This window comes from Dicentrarchus labrax, unplaced genomic scaffold (genome assembly GCF_905237075.1).
Source record: "Dicentrarchus labrax unplaced genomic scaffold, dlabrax2021, whole genome shotgun sequence".
Lineage (NCBI taxonomy): Eukaryota > Metazoa > Chordata > Actinopteri > Moronidae > Dicentrarchus > Dicentrarchus labrax.
Window position 1 is genome coordinate 33,379,460 of NW_026136721.1, and position 17,217 is coordinate 33,396,676.

Genomic DNA, 17,217 nt, shown 5'->3' on the forward strand with positions numbered 1-17,217 from the left:
CAATACCTGTCTTTCACCTGCCAGAAACAGCTGGAAATAACACCATCTCCAACAGACTGCGCTTAATTAACAACACCCGGTTTAGTCTGTATTACAGATGTTGTACAAAGGACGTGGGGAAGAAAGAGTGAAGATGAAGGGAGAGGAAGGAGGGGGGGGTGTAGCAGATGAGAAAAGTGGACAGTGAAAGTGTTTATCATAGTTTGCATAATTTGTTGTGGCAGGGTCGTTTGTATAACTTTCCATATAAAGTGACGACAGTGGTGGAATTTTAAAGCAGTAGTTTGACATTTTGGGAAATATTTGTGGGCTCAGTTGCCTTCTTGCTGAGAGTTGGATGAGAAGATGGACACCATCTCATGTCTGTACCATAAATATGAAGCTGAAGCTTGCAGCTGGTACGTTTAGCTTAGAAATACACTAGTAGACTAAGAACAGGGGCAATATTATTATACCACATTGGTTTAGTCTGTACAGAGAAAAAGTGACAGTTGACCATCTTACAGGAGGTCACATGACGGACTATTTCATACCGGTAACTTCTCCACACTGGTTGCCAAGAAGAACATAACTCACTGTTAAAACCCCGAATCGGGTGGATGCTGTTGGAATGAATGCATACATTTTCCTGAGTGAGATAAGATTATCCATACTATTGGTGCAGAGACACAGTGAGCCTAGCTTAGCATAAAGACTAGAAGCAGGGGGAAACATCTAGCCTGGTGAAAACATGTCTATCAACACCTCTAAAGCTCACTAATTAACACGTAATCTTGCTTTATCTTCTTTCTAGTACTTTAAAATAAATCTAAAAATGACGTATGTGAGTACATGGAATTTAAATGCTTACATGAATCCATCTCATAAAAGATACTATTGTTTGTGCTAATTATAAACAGACCAAAAGGTCAATGAAGTGTGTGTGTATGTGTTGCAGGAGAGCCAGTGGCTGGACAGTGTGTCTCTGTTGATTAAGGACTCGTTGGAAGGGGACATGATTGACAACCTCTCCGGTTCAGTTTTCCACCACTACTGCTCACCTCCTGTCTGCAAGGACTGCAAGGGCCACCCGCAAGAGGTTAGTGGGACCAACACACACACACACACACACACACACACACACACACACTTTCTGTGTTTTTCATTCTAGCTTGAAAGTTCCTGTCATTTAGCCATGTTAAGAAAGGCTTTTTCTACAAATGAGCGCTGCACTTTAATTTCCCTTTTTTAAAATATTACTTGCACATACATCGGACATAGCAGATTTTTACTAAATAGTGCTGTATGCAAATTGTGTTATTAGCTGTCTAGATTTACATCTCTCTATTGCATCTCTATTCTTCTTTTCTCCTTTTACCTACATGTATGTGTTTTTTCACCTTGTAGCTCACAGTACTCCAATAATAGAGGGTGCAGTCATACAAAACATAGCATCATTAAGGCCGAGTGTAATCATTTCTTTGTACGCTGATACACACATAGACAAAGACACTGCAACACTCAAATCTGCAATTTCTGGTCTGTTGCTTCCATTTAAACCCACATACAAACAGGCTCATGCAACAAACATGTCACATTGCACACACATTTGTAAATGATGGTACAATTACACATTTAGCTTTACTTGTACAACCCTGTGTGACATTATAATAAACAAACCTTGATTTTTGCCCTGAAAGCACATGTTTCCCAGATGGACTGTAAAAGGAGCATAATGGGCCCCAAATATCTCCACCATATACCTGGGTCAAAACTAAATGTACAGTTTTTTTTTTCATAAAAGATATTGAAGCACAATAATTGAGGCATCAAGGTGGTGCAGGGGATCACTTGCCCAGAAAAGCATTCGCTAGTGGGAAGCTGTTGAGGGATCATATCCTTGTTGCAGCATGAGGGAGTCCTGATTGATCTATCAACAGTGTGTCCTCAGGAGCAGCAGTGCAGGGAAAACGTGAAAAATTGGGAGTCAAGGTATATAAAGAAAGATAGGGTACATTATTGTATTTTTGAGGGAACTTTTGAAAAACAAAGGGTACTTTAATGTCCTTGTATATAGGTTACTGCCCCAGTGACAAGCTTTTGTACACCAAAATAAACCCCAATGCTCTACCATTGTGTGCAGTTCAGGATCAAAGCTGTTAGATTGTCCACACAAATAATGTCTGCAGAAATGAATAAATCCAGTGTGTTTGTGTGTGAAATAGAGAGTGAAAGAAATATGTGTGTGTGTCTGTCCCATAAATGTATGTGGCTGTACAGTACCCTATCACATTAGCCATGGTGTGTGTGTTTGTGTGTGTTTGTGTGTGTGTGAGAGACAGTGAGTAGATGGATGGAAAATGCTCACATGATTAAATCTCAAGAATGTGTGGAGCTCTACCAAACCACAAAGCAACAGTGTGTATCAGAGGTAGAGACTCTGTGTGTGTGTGTGTGTGTGTGTGTGTGTGTGTGTGTGTGTGTGTGTGTGTGTGTGTCAAAATTCCCACAAATTCATACTGTATCTGTATCCCCCAGTCAATACATGATCAAACATCTCAGTGAATCCACATCATCCTCCATTTCCCCAGGTTGTTCATTTGTGGTTCAGTTCACTTGAAAATAATATCTATTTATATGTTTGTTTATCTGTCCCCAGACAGAACGCCAGTGTACTCAAAAGACACAACACATGCATATCAAGAGCTGTAAATAATCATTCACATTTTCCAAAGCTGTGGGATTTCCTGTATTTATTTAACCAGTTATATACCAACAAATTCATTGTCTTAAAATCAGAATGCCAACGTAACGGCTAAAAATGTTGTGCTATCGTGTATTCTGAGCAAGGTGATACTCCTGCTGTGTTAATTTCAGCTCCATAATGATGAAATTCCAAATAAATAATTCAAATACATTATTATATTATAAGGTGTCACCATTTCAAAATGAAGTTTGTAGCAAAAATATAAATCAACCAACAATGCCCAAGATTGAGATAAACCGCTGCTCAGATTAATATGAAAAATCCTTTAAAACCAATTTTCCCAGTAAAATCCCAGCAAGATGAGAGGAAGGTCAGTTTGATATCCTTGTAACTGATATGCAGATTAGAGATACATTGTAATCAAGACACTGTAAAGTACTGTAATAGTATTTTCATAGCTGTGCCATTGCTGTGCTTTTTGAGTAAATTGGAAAAAAATCATTTCTGTGTGTAATGTGTTTGTGTTCAGTGATGCTGTGCAATATGTGTGCTACCTTCATCCACATATGTTGCAATCATGATCATTTTGAGGAAAGATGCTGACAAAGTAGCGGGCGAAATAAAATTTTTATCCTTCAGAGTTATCAAAAGAAGTAAAGCTTCGTGATATGTCCATGTGAAATGGTATTTTATAATCTGATCATCCTATTTTGCACAATTTAATCAGATATCAGATACAGTTAATACCCAGATTTTAGTTTTTATAAAGACAGAAATAGCTATATCCAGTATTGGAGGGCTTAGCTGTCAACATCCGCTCCATAATAATTTCTGTCTCTGGTGAGAGTGTTCAGACATTTTTTTTCCTTCTTCGTACAATCATCTCAAAGGTCCAATCATAAATTTCACCACCAAATGATTTACACTCTAAACCTGGTTGGTCATATGCGTTCAGCCATGACGCACACAGACATGTGAAAACATCAGTCACACATAAGAACTAAAACCAATTCCAGCCCAGAGCAGAGGTGATTCCATGATTTCAACCTGATACATGTGCAGATTGCAGATTTCAATCTGTAGCTGTGTGTGCGGGTGAGTGAGTGGGTCATTGTATGACTCAAAGCAGCTTATTGTCGACGTAATTTAGATATTAGGATGCGTGTGATCTACCTGGGTAGCGATTTGTCTTCTGGCATTAAATTACCATCTACGTACATATAATCATTACTTCACCCAGGACCTCTATAGCGAGATATTTACAGTTCTCTCTGTGCATATAAAGGGTATTGCCATGCATGGCTGGAATGCAGATCTGCTAGAATGTGATGTGGCCTTTTTTTCTTATACAGTATATTCATCTATATTCTCCTCTCCTTTCTTTATTCCGTTTCCTTCAACCCTCAGGATTAAAGCTGTACCTCAAGTGTATTTGATCTTTGGTGAAAATGTTGCATTTTCAATAATTCAATATTTTTTTTCCGTAATCAGTGTTGGTTGATAACGATGGAGTATCTTTCATGATTTTAGAGATGTATGTACAAATACATGTGTATTATCTGATCAGGCAATACAGTATCAATACACCATATATTCTGGGATGGAAAAGGTCAGACCTTTTTCATACCAGCAATCATTTAAATTTGGGTGGTTTATGTGTCATTTCAATAGCCAATATATTCTTTCCTTATACAAGCCATTTTCTTACAGACATGTTTGTCCCATTTATGTCTGTTGATGTGGCTGTATTCATTCAACATACATGCAATATATCATGGTTTTAGTCTAGTTTAATGTACCCTTTATTCTGAAAAGTAAAAAATAAATGACTAAAATGAAGTATACCTTTCTTCTTGAGACATACTTAAAGTTGTGCATTGCTGTTTCTCTGTTTGTTAGTCAAATTACTTATTCAAGTCTTTCTTTCCTCTCTTTTACTAAATCTAATAGTGTGCAACTCATCTCAAAAATACGCTTCTCCTCTTTTGATTGAGTAGTAAGGCTACTCTACGACTACCACTACCCATGAATTATTCCCTAGATGCAACTTAACTGTATGTCCTGTGTGTGTGTTTGACAGATCCAACTGGCAGAAGTGGAGCAAGCATCTCTAATGTCAGAGCAGCTGTCAGACAAGTCATCGTCTCTGGCGCTGCCTGATGACCTCAGCCTGGACGAACACAGCAGCTACCAGCTGATGGTAAGAGACAGCCAGGTACTCACACACACACACACACACACACACACACAAGAGAAACACTTGGAAACACACATACATACATACATTGGATTTCACATGGATGTTACTGTTACATACACCACGGCACGCACAAACACATCGTACACACGTATGTATAATTCAGGAATTGTGAAAGCATCAAGCTGCAAACTGCAATTAAAAACGTATAAGTTTAGGTTTACACATGTGAAGAATGTTGTCTCCCAACAGTGAAACACAGTTTAATGCATTAAATATAATTTGAGTGAATATATCATATGGCCAAAAGTTTACAGGTATGCCTGTCTTGTGGACTTTTCTGATATTGATGATGATATTTTAGGCGATCTTGTGTTCCCGGCTTTGCGGCAACAGTTTGGGGAAGGCCTTTTCTTTTTTCAGCATGATAATACCCCCGTGCACAAAGCCAGGTCCATGAAGAACTGCTTTTCCCAGTTTGGTATGGGAGAACTCGACTGCACAGGGCGATGACCTGAACCGTATCCAACACCTTTGGGATTTACTGGAACACCGACTGTGAGCCAGACCTTATCTCCCAACTGCATTGGACCCCCCTAATGCTCTTCTGGCTGAATGGGAGCAAATCCCTGCAGCCAGGTTCAGAAACCTTGCGGAATGCCTGAAATCAGAAGAGTGAAGGCTGTTATATGGTAGTGGCATATTAATGCCTTTATACTTCTTGCTGTATAGTGTACGTACAGGGAAGCAAACTGTGTGGGCCTGCTTACTGTACTGAAAACCCTATCCGCCAATGAATATTTCAATTTAGTTTAAACCAGCCAGGCATTAAAGGCGCTTTTGTAAGATTAAACCCAGATATTTGTAATAAAAAGTAACATTATCTGTAATAATCACTCACACACACTCAAGAGTACATTGGGGGTTTGGGGAATCACACCTCATGTCATCATACCCCTTCCATCTTGCTAATCATCATTAATTACTATTTACATGCTTTAGTGCTTGATTAAAACACCTGCCTCCCTCTGAGCTCTTGATATGGGCATGCTGGGATGTGTGTGTGTGTGTGTGTGTGTGTGTGTGTGTGTGTGTGTGTGTGTGTAGCACATCTTTCATATCTCCATCTTCCCATGAACACTTCTCCCTCAGCTCACAGCGGTTCCACCTGGCCTGTTTCATCACTGCGTTATTGAAGGCCAGTTCATTTGATCCAGTTTACAACCATCAACAACAGCCGAGCAATTTGAAGCTTTGAAGCCTGCTGTTACTTTCTTTTTACCACATCCAGTTTTAATCAGACTTGTATAGATGGATAAAGGAAGGGACATGAAAAGGGGGCTTTTTGAAATTGGAAACAAATTGTAGTCAGATTTCCATTATGACAAGGGGAAATGAAAGGCTTCAGTTTGATACCATTCCTGCTCCAGTGAACATTAGTGCACCTGGATATCATGCTTATTCTCTCTGCATCTCTTTGTCTCTCTTTCACTCTTCTCTCTTATCTTCAATTTCTCTCTTCCTTTTCTCATCATGCATCCAGAGGGGCAGCAGTGACTCCCGTAGTTCGGAGGAGTTGCCCACCCAGGGGGGCTACAGAGGGCTTCGTCCCTCCAGCTCAGGAAGCGAGGAGGGGGTCCAGGAGTTGTTTGAGGTGGGCGTCTGTCCTCAGTTGAATACTCCCTCACTGGAGCAGTCAAGCCCGGCACATTGCACAGGTACCAGAGTACACATGATAACAGTACAGCGTCTAAGATACTGTATTAAGTTTGTAGTGTCATCCAGAGTGAATACATCTGTGAGGTACTCGGCGGCGGTCGTTCTCACAGCTAAATAAATAGATAGATTTTCATTGTGTTCCAAAGTCCCTTTGTTCATTCACCCCAAAGTCCTCCATAACAGTTTTTGTGGCAGTGTAGGAACATTACTATACTCCATACTGCAACATAAACATCATTTTATTGAAGTCGTTTGAACAAACAGCACTAGATGCCTGTCAAGTTTGTTTCGGATGGCTACGTGTGTGTTATACTGTATAATGATATCAGAATTGTACTTTTACTTTCACTACAGTTTGGGTCTTTTCATTTTCCCAGTTGCATTCATGAATGAACACAGATTAACTCAGGAAACACTATTGAAAAAACAAAAGAATTGGAATCAGTCTCTCACTGCTTTTTGACCATTAGCTGGCGAGACAAACATGTTTGGTTTTGATGTATTAATAACATTCTAATATATTTGTGAAAAAAACAACACAGTCCACTAGCTTGAATCAAAACAAAGACAGGCATTCAATGTTTGATACTGAAGTATATCTAAAAAAAATAAAACTAAGAATCACATTTACTTTATTGACCAAGTATGTTTACACATACAAGGAATTGTTGCTAAGTCATACAATATAAACCTAAACCCTTGATTAAAATCTTTTCAAATAGCAGACAAATTAAAACGTATAAAAGACACCAAAAACGTTAATCAAATCATAAATGAAAATAAATGAGCATTCAAGTTGTAGATATCAAGCTAAACATGTTAAAGGTGTCCATTAAAGGCACACTATGCAAGATTTTTACCTTAATATAACAGCTTCAAAGTCATTTCGATGGTAAACGAACTCGTAGTACAGCGAATCATCCCGATAGCAAAACAGGAGAGGGACGTTGTTGGCAGAACCAGCAATGCAAGTCTGAAAGGTGGCGTCCTGCCAAATCTCGCGAGAATCACGAATTGCTTTACGGCGCGACGTCACATACATCAGTGACATAAGAAGCAGCCTCAATGGAAGACACTAGCAGGCATTCACTCAGACGTTACCTGGTCAGTAGACATCTTTGGAGTCTATCTTTGCCTGTTCGATGTCTGACGCTTCCATCCTACTGAACATATATATATATATGTATACAGGGGGGAGGGGATCAGGCTGTGAGTGCAGAGACGCAGAGCCGTATATAGAGACGGCCCTGGTGAGTGGTATTTACGACAGTTAACGTTAAATACAAGTACTCCGCAGCGACTCTAGGCGTAGCTGTTTGACAAAACCGGAAAACTGCATGGTATGCCTTTAATAGTGCCATGGAGCAATGTTTTTTGTGGGTGGAGTTTGAATCTCACAAGGACATAAGTGCAAAACCTGCTATTTGTAGTTTTTATTCCAACAGCAGCGAAATGGTTCAATTGAATCTTTCATATCATCCAATCATATTAAAATAATCCCTCTCAGGGTTACCTTTCATCAGCGTTCCTTATTATCCTTATCAGTGTTCTTTGTGACCCTCACTGGTATTTTACCACCACGATTTTATTAAGCCATGACTTTGACTTGACATTGATAGTATCGTTTAAATAAGAGAAGGCGTTTTCTGAATGTCTCCGGAGCCAACACAGACACACAAGGACGCGTCTCATATTCCACACAGTTGATTGACTTCCACTGCAATTAAAGCAGTGATAGATGAGGCCAACAGCGACACAGACACAGAGATGTTGATGAATGGCATGTTATGGTATGCTGATGGCTCACCGCCCCCTGCAACATGACCGCTATCACTGGAACAGATGGAGCGATACAAGGCAAAGTCAATTCAATTCAGGGAGATTGTTCAACGACACACAACTCCTCCATGACTTCAGTTACATCTTGTCTACATCAGTCTGCCATGCTGTTTGCATAGTATGGTTATTTCAGAGCTCATTATAAAAGATTAAACTATTATTTGATTATTTGATTTCCTAAATGCTATCAGTTTGGGGGATGAAATGTTTGCTCTGAGGCTCACTTTTATGTCCATAAAATCTGCAAAATGTAGGTTATGTTTCTCCCATGAGTTAAACAAGTAGTGAATTTCTTTTGATGTTCTAATCAATCATTTGGTTAGTTTTTCAAGCACTAGAGTTTTATTTTTGTAGATAACATATCTCATGAGAAAAAAGTTCCAAAAATTCCCCCCACCATTTTTTTAAGTTTAGTCTTTTTATACACAAGAAATAATGAGAGCATGTGTCACTATTTCAAGAAATAATAGTTTTTGTGGGGGCAAAACTTCTAAGGTACGGTATCATATTTGGTCCACATGACCATGTATGTACTGTATTCCCCACCCTTGGTCCCATACTCATTAAGCATTTGCATGCACTGTTTTCTTTTTTTAACATATGATCGATATAACAATACAAACAGATAGCTTGCTGATCAGTTAGGAACAGATCGAGGCACTGATGTAGTTTGGAACTTATAGCTTACAAACAGCCAGTGGAGATACAGTGGAGGCTGAAGTGGTTTGAACCAGTTGTAGATTTATTTATTTTTTCTCCAAATATGGTTTTGTTGATTTAGCACTCCAGGGGAATCCGTTTTTCTATTACTTACTTACTTACTAAAATCTCCTTTTTTGTCCAGTCTCTGTATAAATATGAAGTAGTATCATCAAGCTCTGGGTGCACACAGATGGATACAAGTGGCGGTGGCCCCTCTGTGGCTCACAGCAGAAAGGTTGAGAAGAGCAAGTAAAGATAAATTCACTGTTTATCCCAAAAGTTTAAAAAATAAACCCAGAACCCTCTTGCCAGTTAACAGCTCCAGATCAGAGCCCAATCCAGTGTGACTACAGGTCTTTATTCCTCCAGAAGCTCCAGCTCTGCCCCTGGTTCTCTTCTGCAGAATTTCCAGGGCTTAAGCAACTGTCTGTGGGCCAGCATCAGCTCTGTCTCTCTCTGCTCCTTCCCATACATCACTGCAAAACCCCTACAATATGCACATGTCTGTGTCATCCGCATCGCCCATTGTGAATGTGCGTTTATTTGCGTCTCTGTAATGACTTTGTATGTAATAATTCTATTTGCCTTTGAAAAAAACAGAAATATAAAAAATTGCACTGACACAGCTGTATTAAACTACAACCCTCTGTTTTCAGATGGAGATGGAGGAAGTTACAGTGGAGGTGGTGGCGGGTCTTCACCCGTCTTCCACCTACCAGCAGACTTCTTCCACCCAGCTGCCGCGGCTCATCCGGGCAGTCCAGGGAACAGCGTTAGCCCAGGAGACAGAGGGCCGTCCAGGTTGGCTTCCCCAGCCTCCTGGGCCTCCCTCCGCTCACCCGGAGCGAACAGCAGGCCCCTGAGCTCTCAGGTATTATGGACAGATGAATGGACTCACATGTCTGGATAGATAAATAGATAGATGGATGGATGGATGGATGGATGGATGGATGGATGAATAAGGACTTGACATCAGTATTTCTGTGCAAAATGTCAGAGACATGATGGAACAGTGTAAATAGATCACTCCTCAGAGAACGTTCAGTGAACCGGAGTTGCCATGCATCAGAAACACTTCAGTCAGTCAGATGGGATTTGCCAAATGAGATATAAGAGTTTGTGAGCCCAAATACGTTGATCTGGAAGCTTGATACTGTGACATCCCTTAATATATGGATACACACAGTAGCAAAAATACTAATGATTGACAAAAAATATTGATTTGAATTTATTCAGTACAATCTATTTGCAGTAACTGAGCTGCAACATCCTTTTGGCAGCAAACGGTGGAAGCACTTTGATTAGAAAGCAACACTTGACTGAGGAGTGCACAGCAGCTTGTGTGGTTTATCATTCAGAAACTACAGACTTCAGAATGACTTCAGTAGCTAATCTGAACTGAGTATACACAAATCATTGTATTACCAAATTGTGAACATATGCATGACACGTACCATCCTCCACTACTGTCCTTCTGTAGTGTGAAACTCCAGTGAAATTATTATGTTATAATTAAAGCTAGAATCTCATTTATATTGAATCTAACACCTCCCCTCTGTTGGCTCCTGCATGAAACAAACAAGAATGAAAAGGCCCCTTATTTTAGTTCTTGTTCCTGTGTAACCATGGAGACAGATTTTTCTTTCTTTCTCCTCTACCTGTTTGGTTTGTTTAGCTCGTGCCTGAGTGCCTCTGTGATCCTCAGCCGCTACAGTAATGCTCTGCGGCACTCAACTAATTAGCCTGGCCAGCCCTGAGCCTGATACCGACTCTGTGCACACTGTTGTTCTTGGCTCACGTTGTTCGCATTCTCTCCTGTCCCTTTTCTTGTATTTCCTTCGTCTTTTAATGTCTTTCTCTGGTGTCCTTTCTCTCGTCACCTCTTCTCTCTGTTCTCTATCTTTTTCAATCCCTTCATTTCTCCTTTCTTATAACCTCTTACTCTCCCCTGTGGTCTCGTATACTGTGACTATCGCAGTAACAGTGGCAAGATTAGGAATAATGTTACAGTGATATTGCACCATTGCCTTAAACCTAGTTTTAAGGTAATGTTTAAGCCTTTCTTTTATCTCTAGACTAAAATTAAAATCTGGCCTTTCGCTCCACGGTTTCAAATTCCAATTTATTCTGTTTAACTTTAAACAATATCTGCATTGACAGGCTGCACGGATAGAGCCAAAGAAGCACAGTCCGTGGAAAACATAAGAGGACGACTCAAGCCAGTCCTGTTTTGTTAATTTTGTGTTTGAAAGCACTACAGATTTGGAAAATAATTTAAACTGAAATACAAACAAAATTAGAAAGGTTTGACCACCTAGAAAACACGGGCACTATCAGAATGCTATTTTCTTTCTTTAATTATTTCTCTAGCACAGGTGCGGTCTATAAGCCTGGAACAGACAATTCTTCCAAAAATGGTCATTTTTTTGCCAGGCCAGTGTAACAAACTTTGTAGTGCAGTGAAAGGCCACTGGTTCACCCACACGGGTATATGGGTTCTTTGTTTTTATCTTTGCCTGATTCCACCTCGTCTCTTGTCTTCTTCTTCCTCTATTGCTCTCTTTCTCTTGTGTGGGCACACACAGATTCATGTTTAAGTGAAATCTCAGTCACTCTCCTGTTGCGCCTGTTAAGGCAGGACAATTTACACTGTGATCATTCTTATTAGTAGGTTGAGTGTGGTAACCAGCACCCATCTCAAGTGACAACACCTGTGTAGGGATTTAATTTACATTGTGCAACACAGATGGAATTAACCTTAAACGTGGTTCAAACAAAGTTTAGCTAAACTGAATAATCTTAATCTTAGTTAAAATTTCCTGTTGGTACAAACCACTATTAATCTCTTTCCTACTCATTTTGTCCTGTCATTTTCTTTTACCTCCTCCCCCCTCTATGTGCAGCACCCGTCCCACAGTGACTCCTCCCTGGCCACAGGCAGTTCTGAGGGCAGCCTGCAGACCACACTAGAGGAAGGGCTCAGCTTCAGCGTCTCCCCACCTCGAGATCTGGATCTCCCTGTGCCTCTCCTCTGCCCCCTCCCCAGCCACCCCTTACACTCCCAGGGGCCAGCCACAGGAGACCAGGACCACCCTTTACTAAAGAGACGCAGTACTACTTTTACCCTCCAAGCCACCAGGGGGCATCAGAGGAGCCAAAGCAGCTGTGGCGGTGGCAGCACCAGTCCTGGCTGCCCCAGGCAGGACTCCATAGACCCTTCAGATGAGGACGTGGGCACGGGGGCGGGTGGGGATGGCTGCCGCCAGACCCTCAACAGCGAACACTTGTCAGAAACGTTGAACAGCCTCTCACTGACGTCGCTGCTCACCCCGGGCTCTCTGGCACCCCCACTGGTGAAGAAATGTAACAGCACAGGCTCACTGGACCAAACCAATCTATCTGCCCGGAGTAAAGACGGACGCCACTTCTACGGCATAGATGCTCATGGTTTCTTGTCCAATCCCTGGACGGAGGGAAGGGCGAGAGGCGAGCAGGAGGACAGTGATATCACAGGCTTCAGCATGAAAAGCAGCAGCCGGCCCACAGACACAAGCTCAAGGAAAAATAGATGAAACACTTGTTGCCTCTCTGTAGTGGAACTCTTTAACATTTGCATTTCTGGACCTTGAACCGAACAGGGAGAGACTTTTAATACAGTACATGTCCTGTGAACCCAATTCTGAAATTATCTCTCGTCTTTGAATCGTCTGTTCTCTCTCTCTTCTCTCCTCGGATCTGGCTGCTTGGGATCAGTCATTTCTCAAAAGATTACAGCTGCTTCTGAGTTTTGACATTCTTTCTTTTCCACAGCATAACATGTGGTTGCTTTCTGAAAGAACTTATTGATAAGGGGCATAGCCTTTTAACATAACCAGGATTCAGCCTTGAAAGATGTGGCAGTCTTGGGTTTTACATTTGAGCCATCCTGAAATATATTATTTGGAGTATTTGGAGAGCCAAAGCAGAGACAGGCTTGAAAATTACAGTGATCGATGAACATTATTAAGGTGATGTTATTTAAATGAAACAGCTAAAAAAAAAAATCTATTTCAGAAACAGAACTTGCTTGACCCAACGTGCCCTCAACTTTTGTGCAAAAACAGTGTCATCAACATTGGACAGATGGCAAACTCTGAAGCTTCTTTTGAGGAAGAACTGAACTTTGTACAGGTTTTTGGGGGGTGTTTTTTTTGTAATAACCATTGCAGTAGCATTGACCAACCTATGTTCCTCTTTAAGCAGATTTGGTGGATAACAGAAAATTGAAAGGCTGTATATTTTCTGTGTTTCTTTTCAGCTTCAGTGTATTGAAGTTGTGTGAATGTAGACACGTTTGTCTCTGTTTGTGAAGGAGAGGGAGACCAAGACAAGCAAGAAGCCTGGCTAGTCTGAAAATTGACAAAGGCCTCTTTGAATAGAAGAATGGATATGTGACTGCTGCTGAGAATACATGTGGGTTGTTAGTGGAAGCATTGGCCACTTTCAGAGTGGACTCATTGTGCTTTCTACATACCCATGAAAGGGCTAAAATGTATTGAGTGCAGGCCTAGTCTTTTCCTAGCTAACATAGTGTTTAAAAGTGACTTTAGGGTACTTCCATTAATTTAACACTTTCCTGATAATAATATATGGAAGACAGATGTGTCACTGAAATTAACACTGATTTGTAAAACTGCAGGTCGGAATACCCAGAAAACATTTAAATGGTCCTAAAAACTATATTTAGAAAGACACAAAATAATTTTAAATGAGGTTATCACACCCAACAAGTCAAAGACTTCCTCAGCACCCGCGCCTTCTACTTACAAGTTAAATGGGTTGTTCTTACAGGTCAAAGGTAAACTGTCCAAAGCAGGGGGTAAACTAAATATTATTAAAATATTTCAATATAATATGTACATTAAAAGCTTACTAACAGAATAAGACAGTTTGATATCTTTGATGCTTTTCCCTGAGTTCTCCAAGTTCTCCCTCTGTGCAACACACCAACATTATCTCTGCTTGAGTTGTTGGTGGCTATGTAGCTTAGCCTGAGTTCACTTGTCCCAGGCAAAGTTTTCACTTATATATTAAAATATCTCAACATTACTATGTGGATTGGCACAAAACCTTGCACAGACATTCAGGCTCCCTGCAGCATGAATTTTAATAATTTTTCAGTTTAATTTACTGCTAAGTTTAACTGCAAAAACTGAAAAACCGTTGGCTCAAAGCACAGCATCACAGAGCTGCTACAGTGGCTGCAGGCTCTTGTTTTCTTCTCCCAACCAGCTGCCATCACACGAGCCACAAATGAGAAAATCCAGGAAATAGGTGGCTACAATAAAAATGCATCCATTGTTGGCTGGCAACAGTGGCTAACATGAGCTCATATTTTGAACAATGTGCCCATCTTTTGATAAGCTCTGATTTGGTACCAGCAACCGTAAGATATTGCTAACACAGCCACCTTTTTCAGTCTGGTGTCCACCCGTGTGTAGCCCATGTTTATTTGAGTCGTATCAAGAAGAGCTGACACCATGAAATAAAGCACATAAACTGACATATTCTTACGCTGCTCTGTGGGATCAGCCTGGAGATTCAGGGCAAATTGAATGACATCAAACTGCCCTTATAACCCTCTGCCATTGTTTAATGGCCCAGAATATACTTTAGCCAGCAGCTGATAGCACACTTGAGTTTGCGCCGCGTGTGTGTATGTGTGTGTGTGTGTGTGTGTGACACTGGGTATCGTTCTTGTAGGTTCAGCGTACTGTCAGATTTCCAGGAATCCAGAAGATGGGATTCACAGTTTGTGTTTGCTGCATTGAACCCAAATGATTATTTGACTCAGGCATGTTTGAGTGTAGCAAGAGTATAAAAAAAATACCCTATACCAAGGCAAGCAATGTGGTTCAAATTAGTGTAACTTTGAGCACCATGTTTGTCAGACATTTTGACCAATTGTGATGACCCATCATATAATATAGTTGTGTCACAATATTTGAAATCCAGAGCAGGTAGACCTCAGGTGGACCTATATGCACTCACACACAGCATCACATACACCACACATTGAAGCACATACACACATACATGTACACAAAAACAGCCAGTCATACATATCATACAAAGATGTCAATGTCATAACACTGTAGGACGTTTCTGTAGTTTGAGATGAGACAGAAGAAACCTCAGTCTTTATCTCTTCCTCTACTTTGTCTTCATTCCCTCCTTATTCTCATTCAATTGTATTATCTCCCTTCCGCAGGGAAGCCGGAGTATTAAATGACTATTGACTCCCCCCCCTCTATTCGAGATATGCAATATGCTACAGTAGATGTACAGTTAGATGTATGAGACTCATATAGATAGACTATATGGCGAGAGAAGATTATATTTATGAATTCATGTAATAGAATAAAATGTCAGCAAGATTCAAAGGTCACTGAAAGGATGATGATGTATTCATGTATTCCGGTGTGTCGGAGAGTGTGTTTTCTCTTTTCCGCCTCCATCTTCCTGACCCGATTTTCTTTCTCCAAAATGCATGTGGGTTATTTTTTTCCCCCTTTCTGTTTTCTTAAATGTCATTCTAGTGTCATATAAAAGTGAGATAGCTTTTCAACCTCTGACTCGTGAAGTTTTTCTTTCAGAATGAGGGTTGCTACATTGTTTACTTTTTCCAGGTTGTGTCAGAGTTTAATGTTGGTCTCAGTTCCTTCTTTATTCACAGTACATAGGCATAATTTATCTTATCAAGCAGCGTCCCTAGTGGAATGGCTAGATGCAAAATATCTAATAACTGCTCGCGACATCTTGCTAAATTAAATAGATTTGAATGAATAATTTAGAATGAGGATTTATCTTTTTTGTGCATTCATTTTACAGAAAGTTCCTTCATTACATGTTTTTGCCTTGAAGCAGGTAAGTGTTTTGTATTTCTCTCCTCTTTTTAAACACATTTTTGATTCATTTTGAGCTAAGCTGTCTACCCTGAAGCAGCATAGAGCTCAACCCTCAGCTGGCTGGTATTCATACAACCAACAAAGGTGCAGAGGAAGAAGAGCACACACCACCAGACAGTCTTTAAAGAAATGTAAAATTCCCTTTAACCAGCCTGGTCTGTTCAGTCAATGTGCAGTTGGAGGAGTTACACTTACTTACTGTTTACAATGGGAAACACCTTTAAGCGGCAGCGGTGTTTCGAAATTTCTGTTTGGTGTCCAATAGCACACGTCTTGTATTATTTAATGTCTAAAATGGTACCTAAGTTTCTAATTATATATAATGAGATGCACCTGTGTGGCCCAATCAGCAAATTGAGCAGCAGCTGCCTTTATCTTAACCACAGAAAAATAACTACAGGAGCAAAGCATCCACACACCACTATATGCAATCTTTCCCCCTGTGTTTTATTAAATGAAGCGCCTGTCTGTACTTTACTTTTCCTTTGAACAGGGGCTACACCATTACACTTTCAACTGCGTACTACTTAAAATGTTTAAAGTTTTGCTATCTGGGCTGGATCAAAGGAGCGATAGCAGTTCAGTTATGCAGTTAACATGCATTAAAAGTGTGATTTGTAATTTTTGAGGCCTTCATGAATTTGGAGCACTTCCTGTGTGTACTACATCACACAGGCTTTTGATTCTTTTATACAGAATATATAAAACTGAAGCCCCTATGAAGGCACATGTCTGTTTTACCTCCAGCGTTATTTAGTTTCAGCTCAGCAAACAGATTCCTCATCTGGCATCGTACTGTCCCAGCATCCACACGCAATAAGAAATCTCTGCACTCTTTTCTGCTGTACTTAGACTGAGGGGATCCTGGGAAATAATCTCTTTGACAAATATTTGTACATCGTAAACAATAGATTTGGGCTCTGCTATTACTGCTTCATATTTAATCTTCTTTTTTTCGCACAGAAAAACTCTGGTCGCTTTGGAAACCGTGCTGGATTAGAAAAAAAACCCTGAAGCTTTATTATGGTTGCTGGGTGCCTGCGCTGTGAGATGAAGGGAAGTAGACTGTTTTTAAGAATGTTCTAAATGATTTTATTTCAGAAACAGAAAAGCTTGGACTTATTGAC

The 17,217-nt window shown here is 40.4% G+C and overlaps 1 protein-coding gene across 3 annotated transcripts in view; it reads left to right on the forward strand.

The window, feature by feature from the left end:
• LOC127355058 (voltage-dependent T-type calcium channel subunit alpha-1I-like) overlaps positions 1-15,750 on the forward strand; it is a 219,049-nt gene extending 203,299 nt beyond the window's left edge. For 2 of the 3 annotated variants that reach the window (XM_051385530.1, XM_051385528.1), the window contains 5 exons: positions 938-1,078; positions 4,767-4,886; positions 6,427-6,601; positions 9,800-10,014; positions 12,047-15,750. In XM_051385530.1, coding sequence (XP_051241490.1) covers positions 938-1,078; positions 4,767-4,886; positions 6,427-6,601; positions 9,800-10,014; positions 12,047-12,715 — 1,320 coding nt within the window. In that variant the 3' untranslated portion in view covers positions 12,716-15,750. The remainder of the gene's footprint in view (positions 1-937; positions 1,079-4,766; positions 4,887-6,426; positions 6,602-9,799; positions 10,015-12,046) is intronic. The other variant, XM_051385529.1, reaches the window with a different exon arrangement.
• Positions 15,751-17,217: the final 1,467 nt, after the last annotated feature.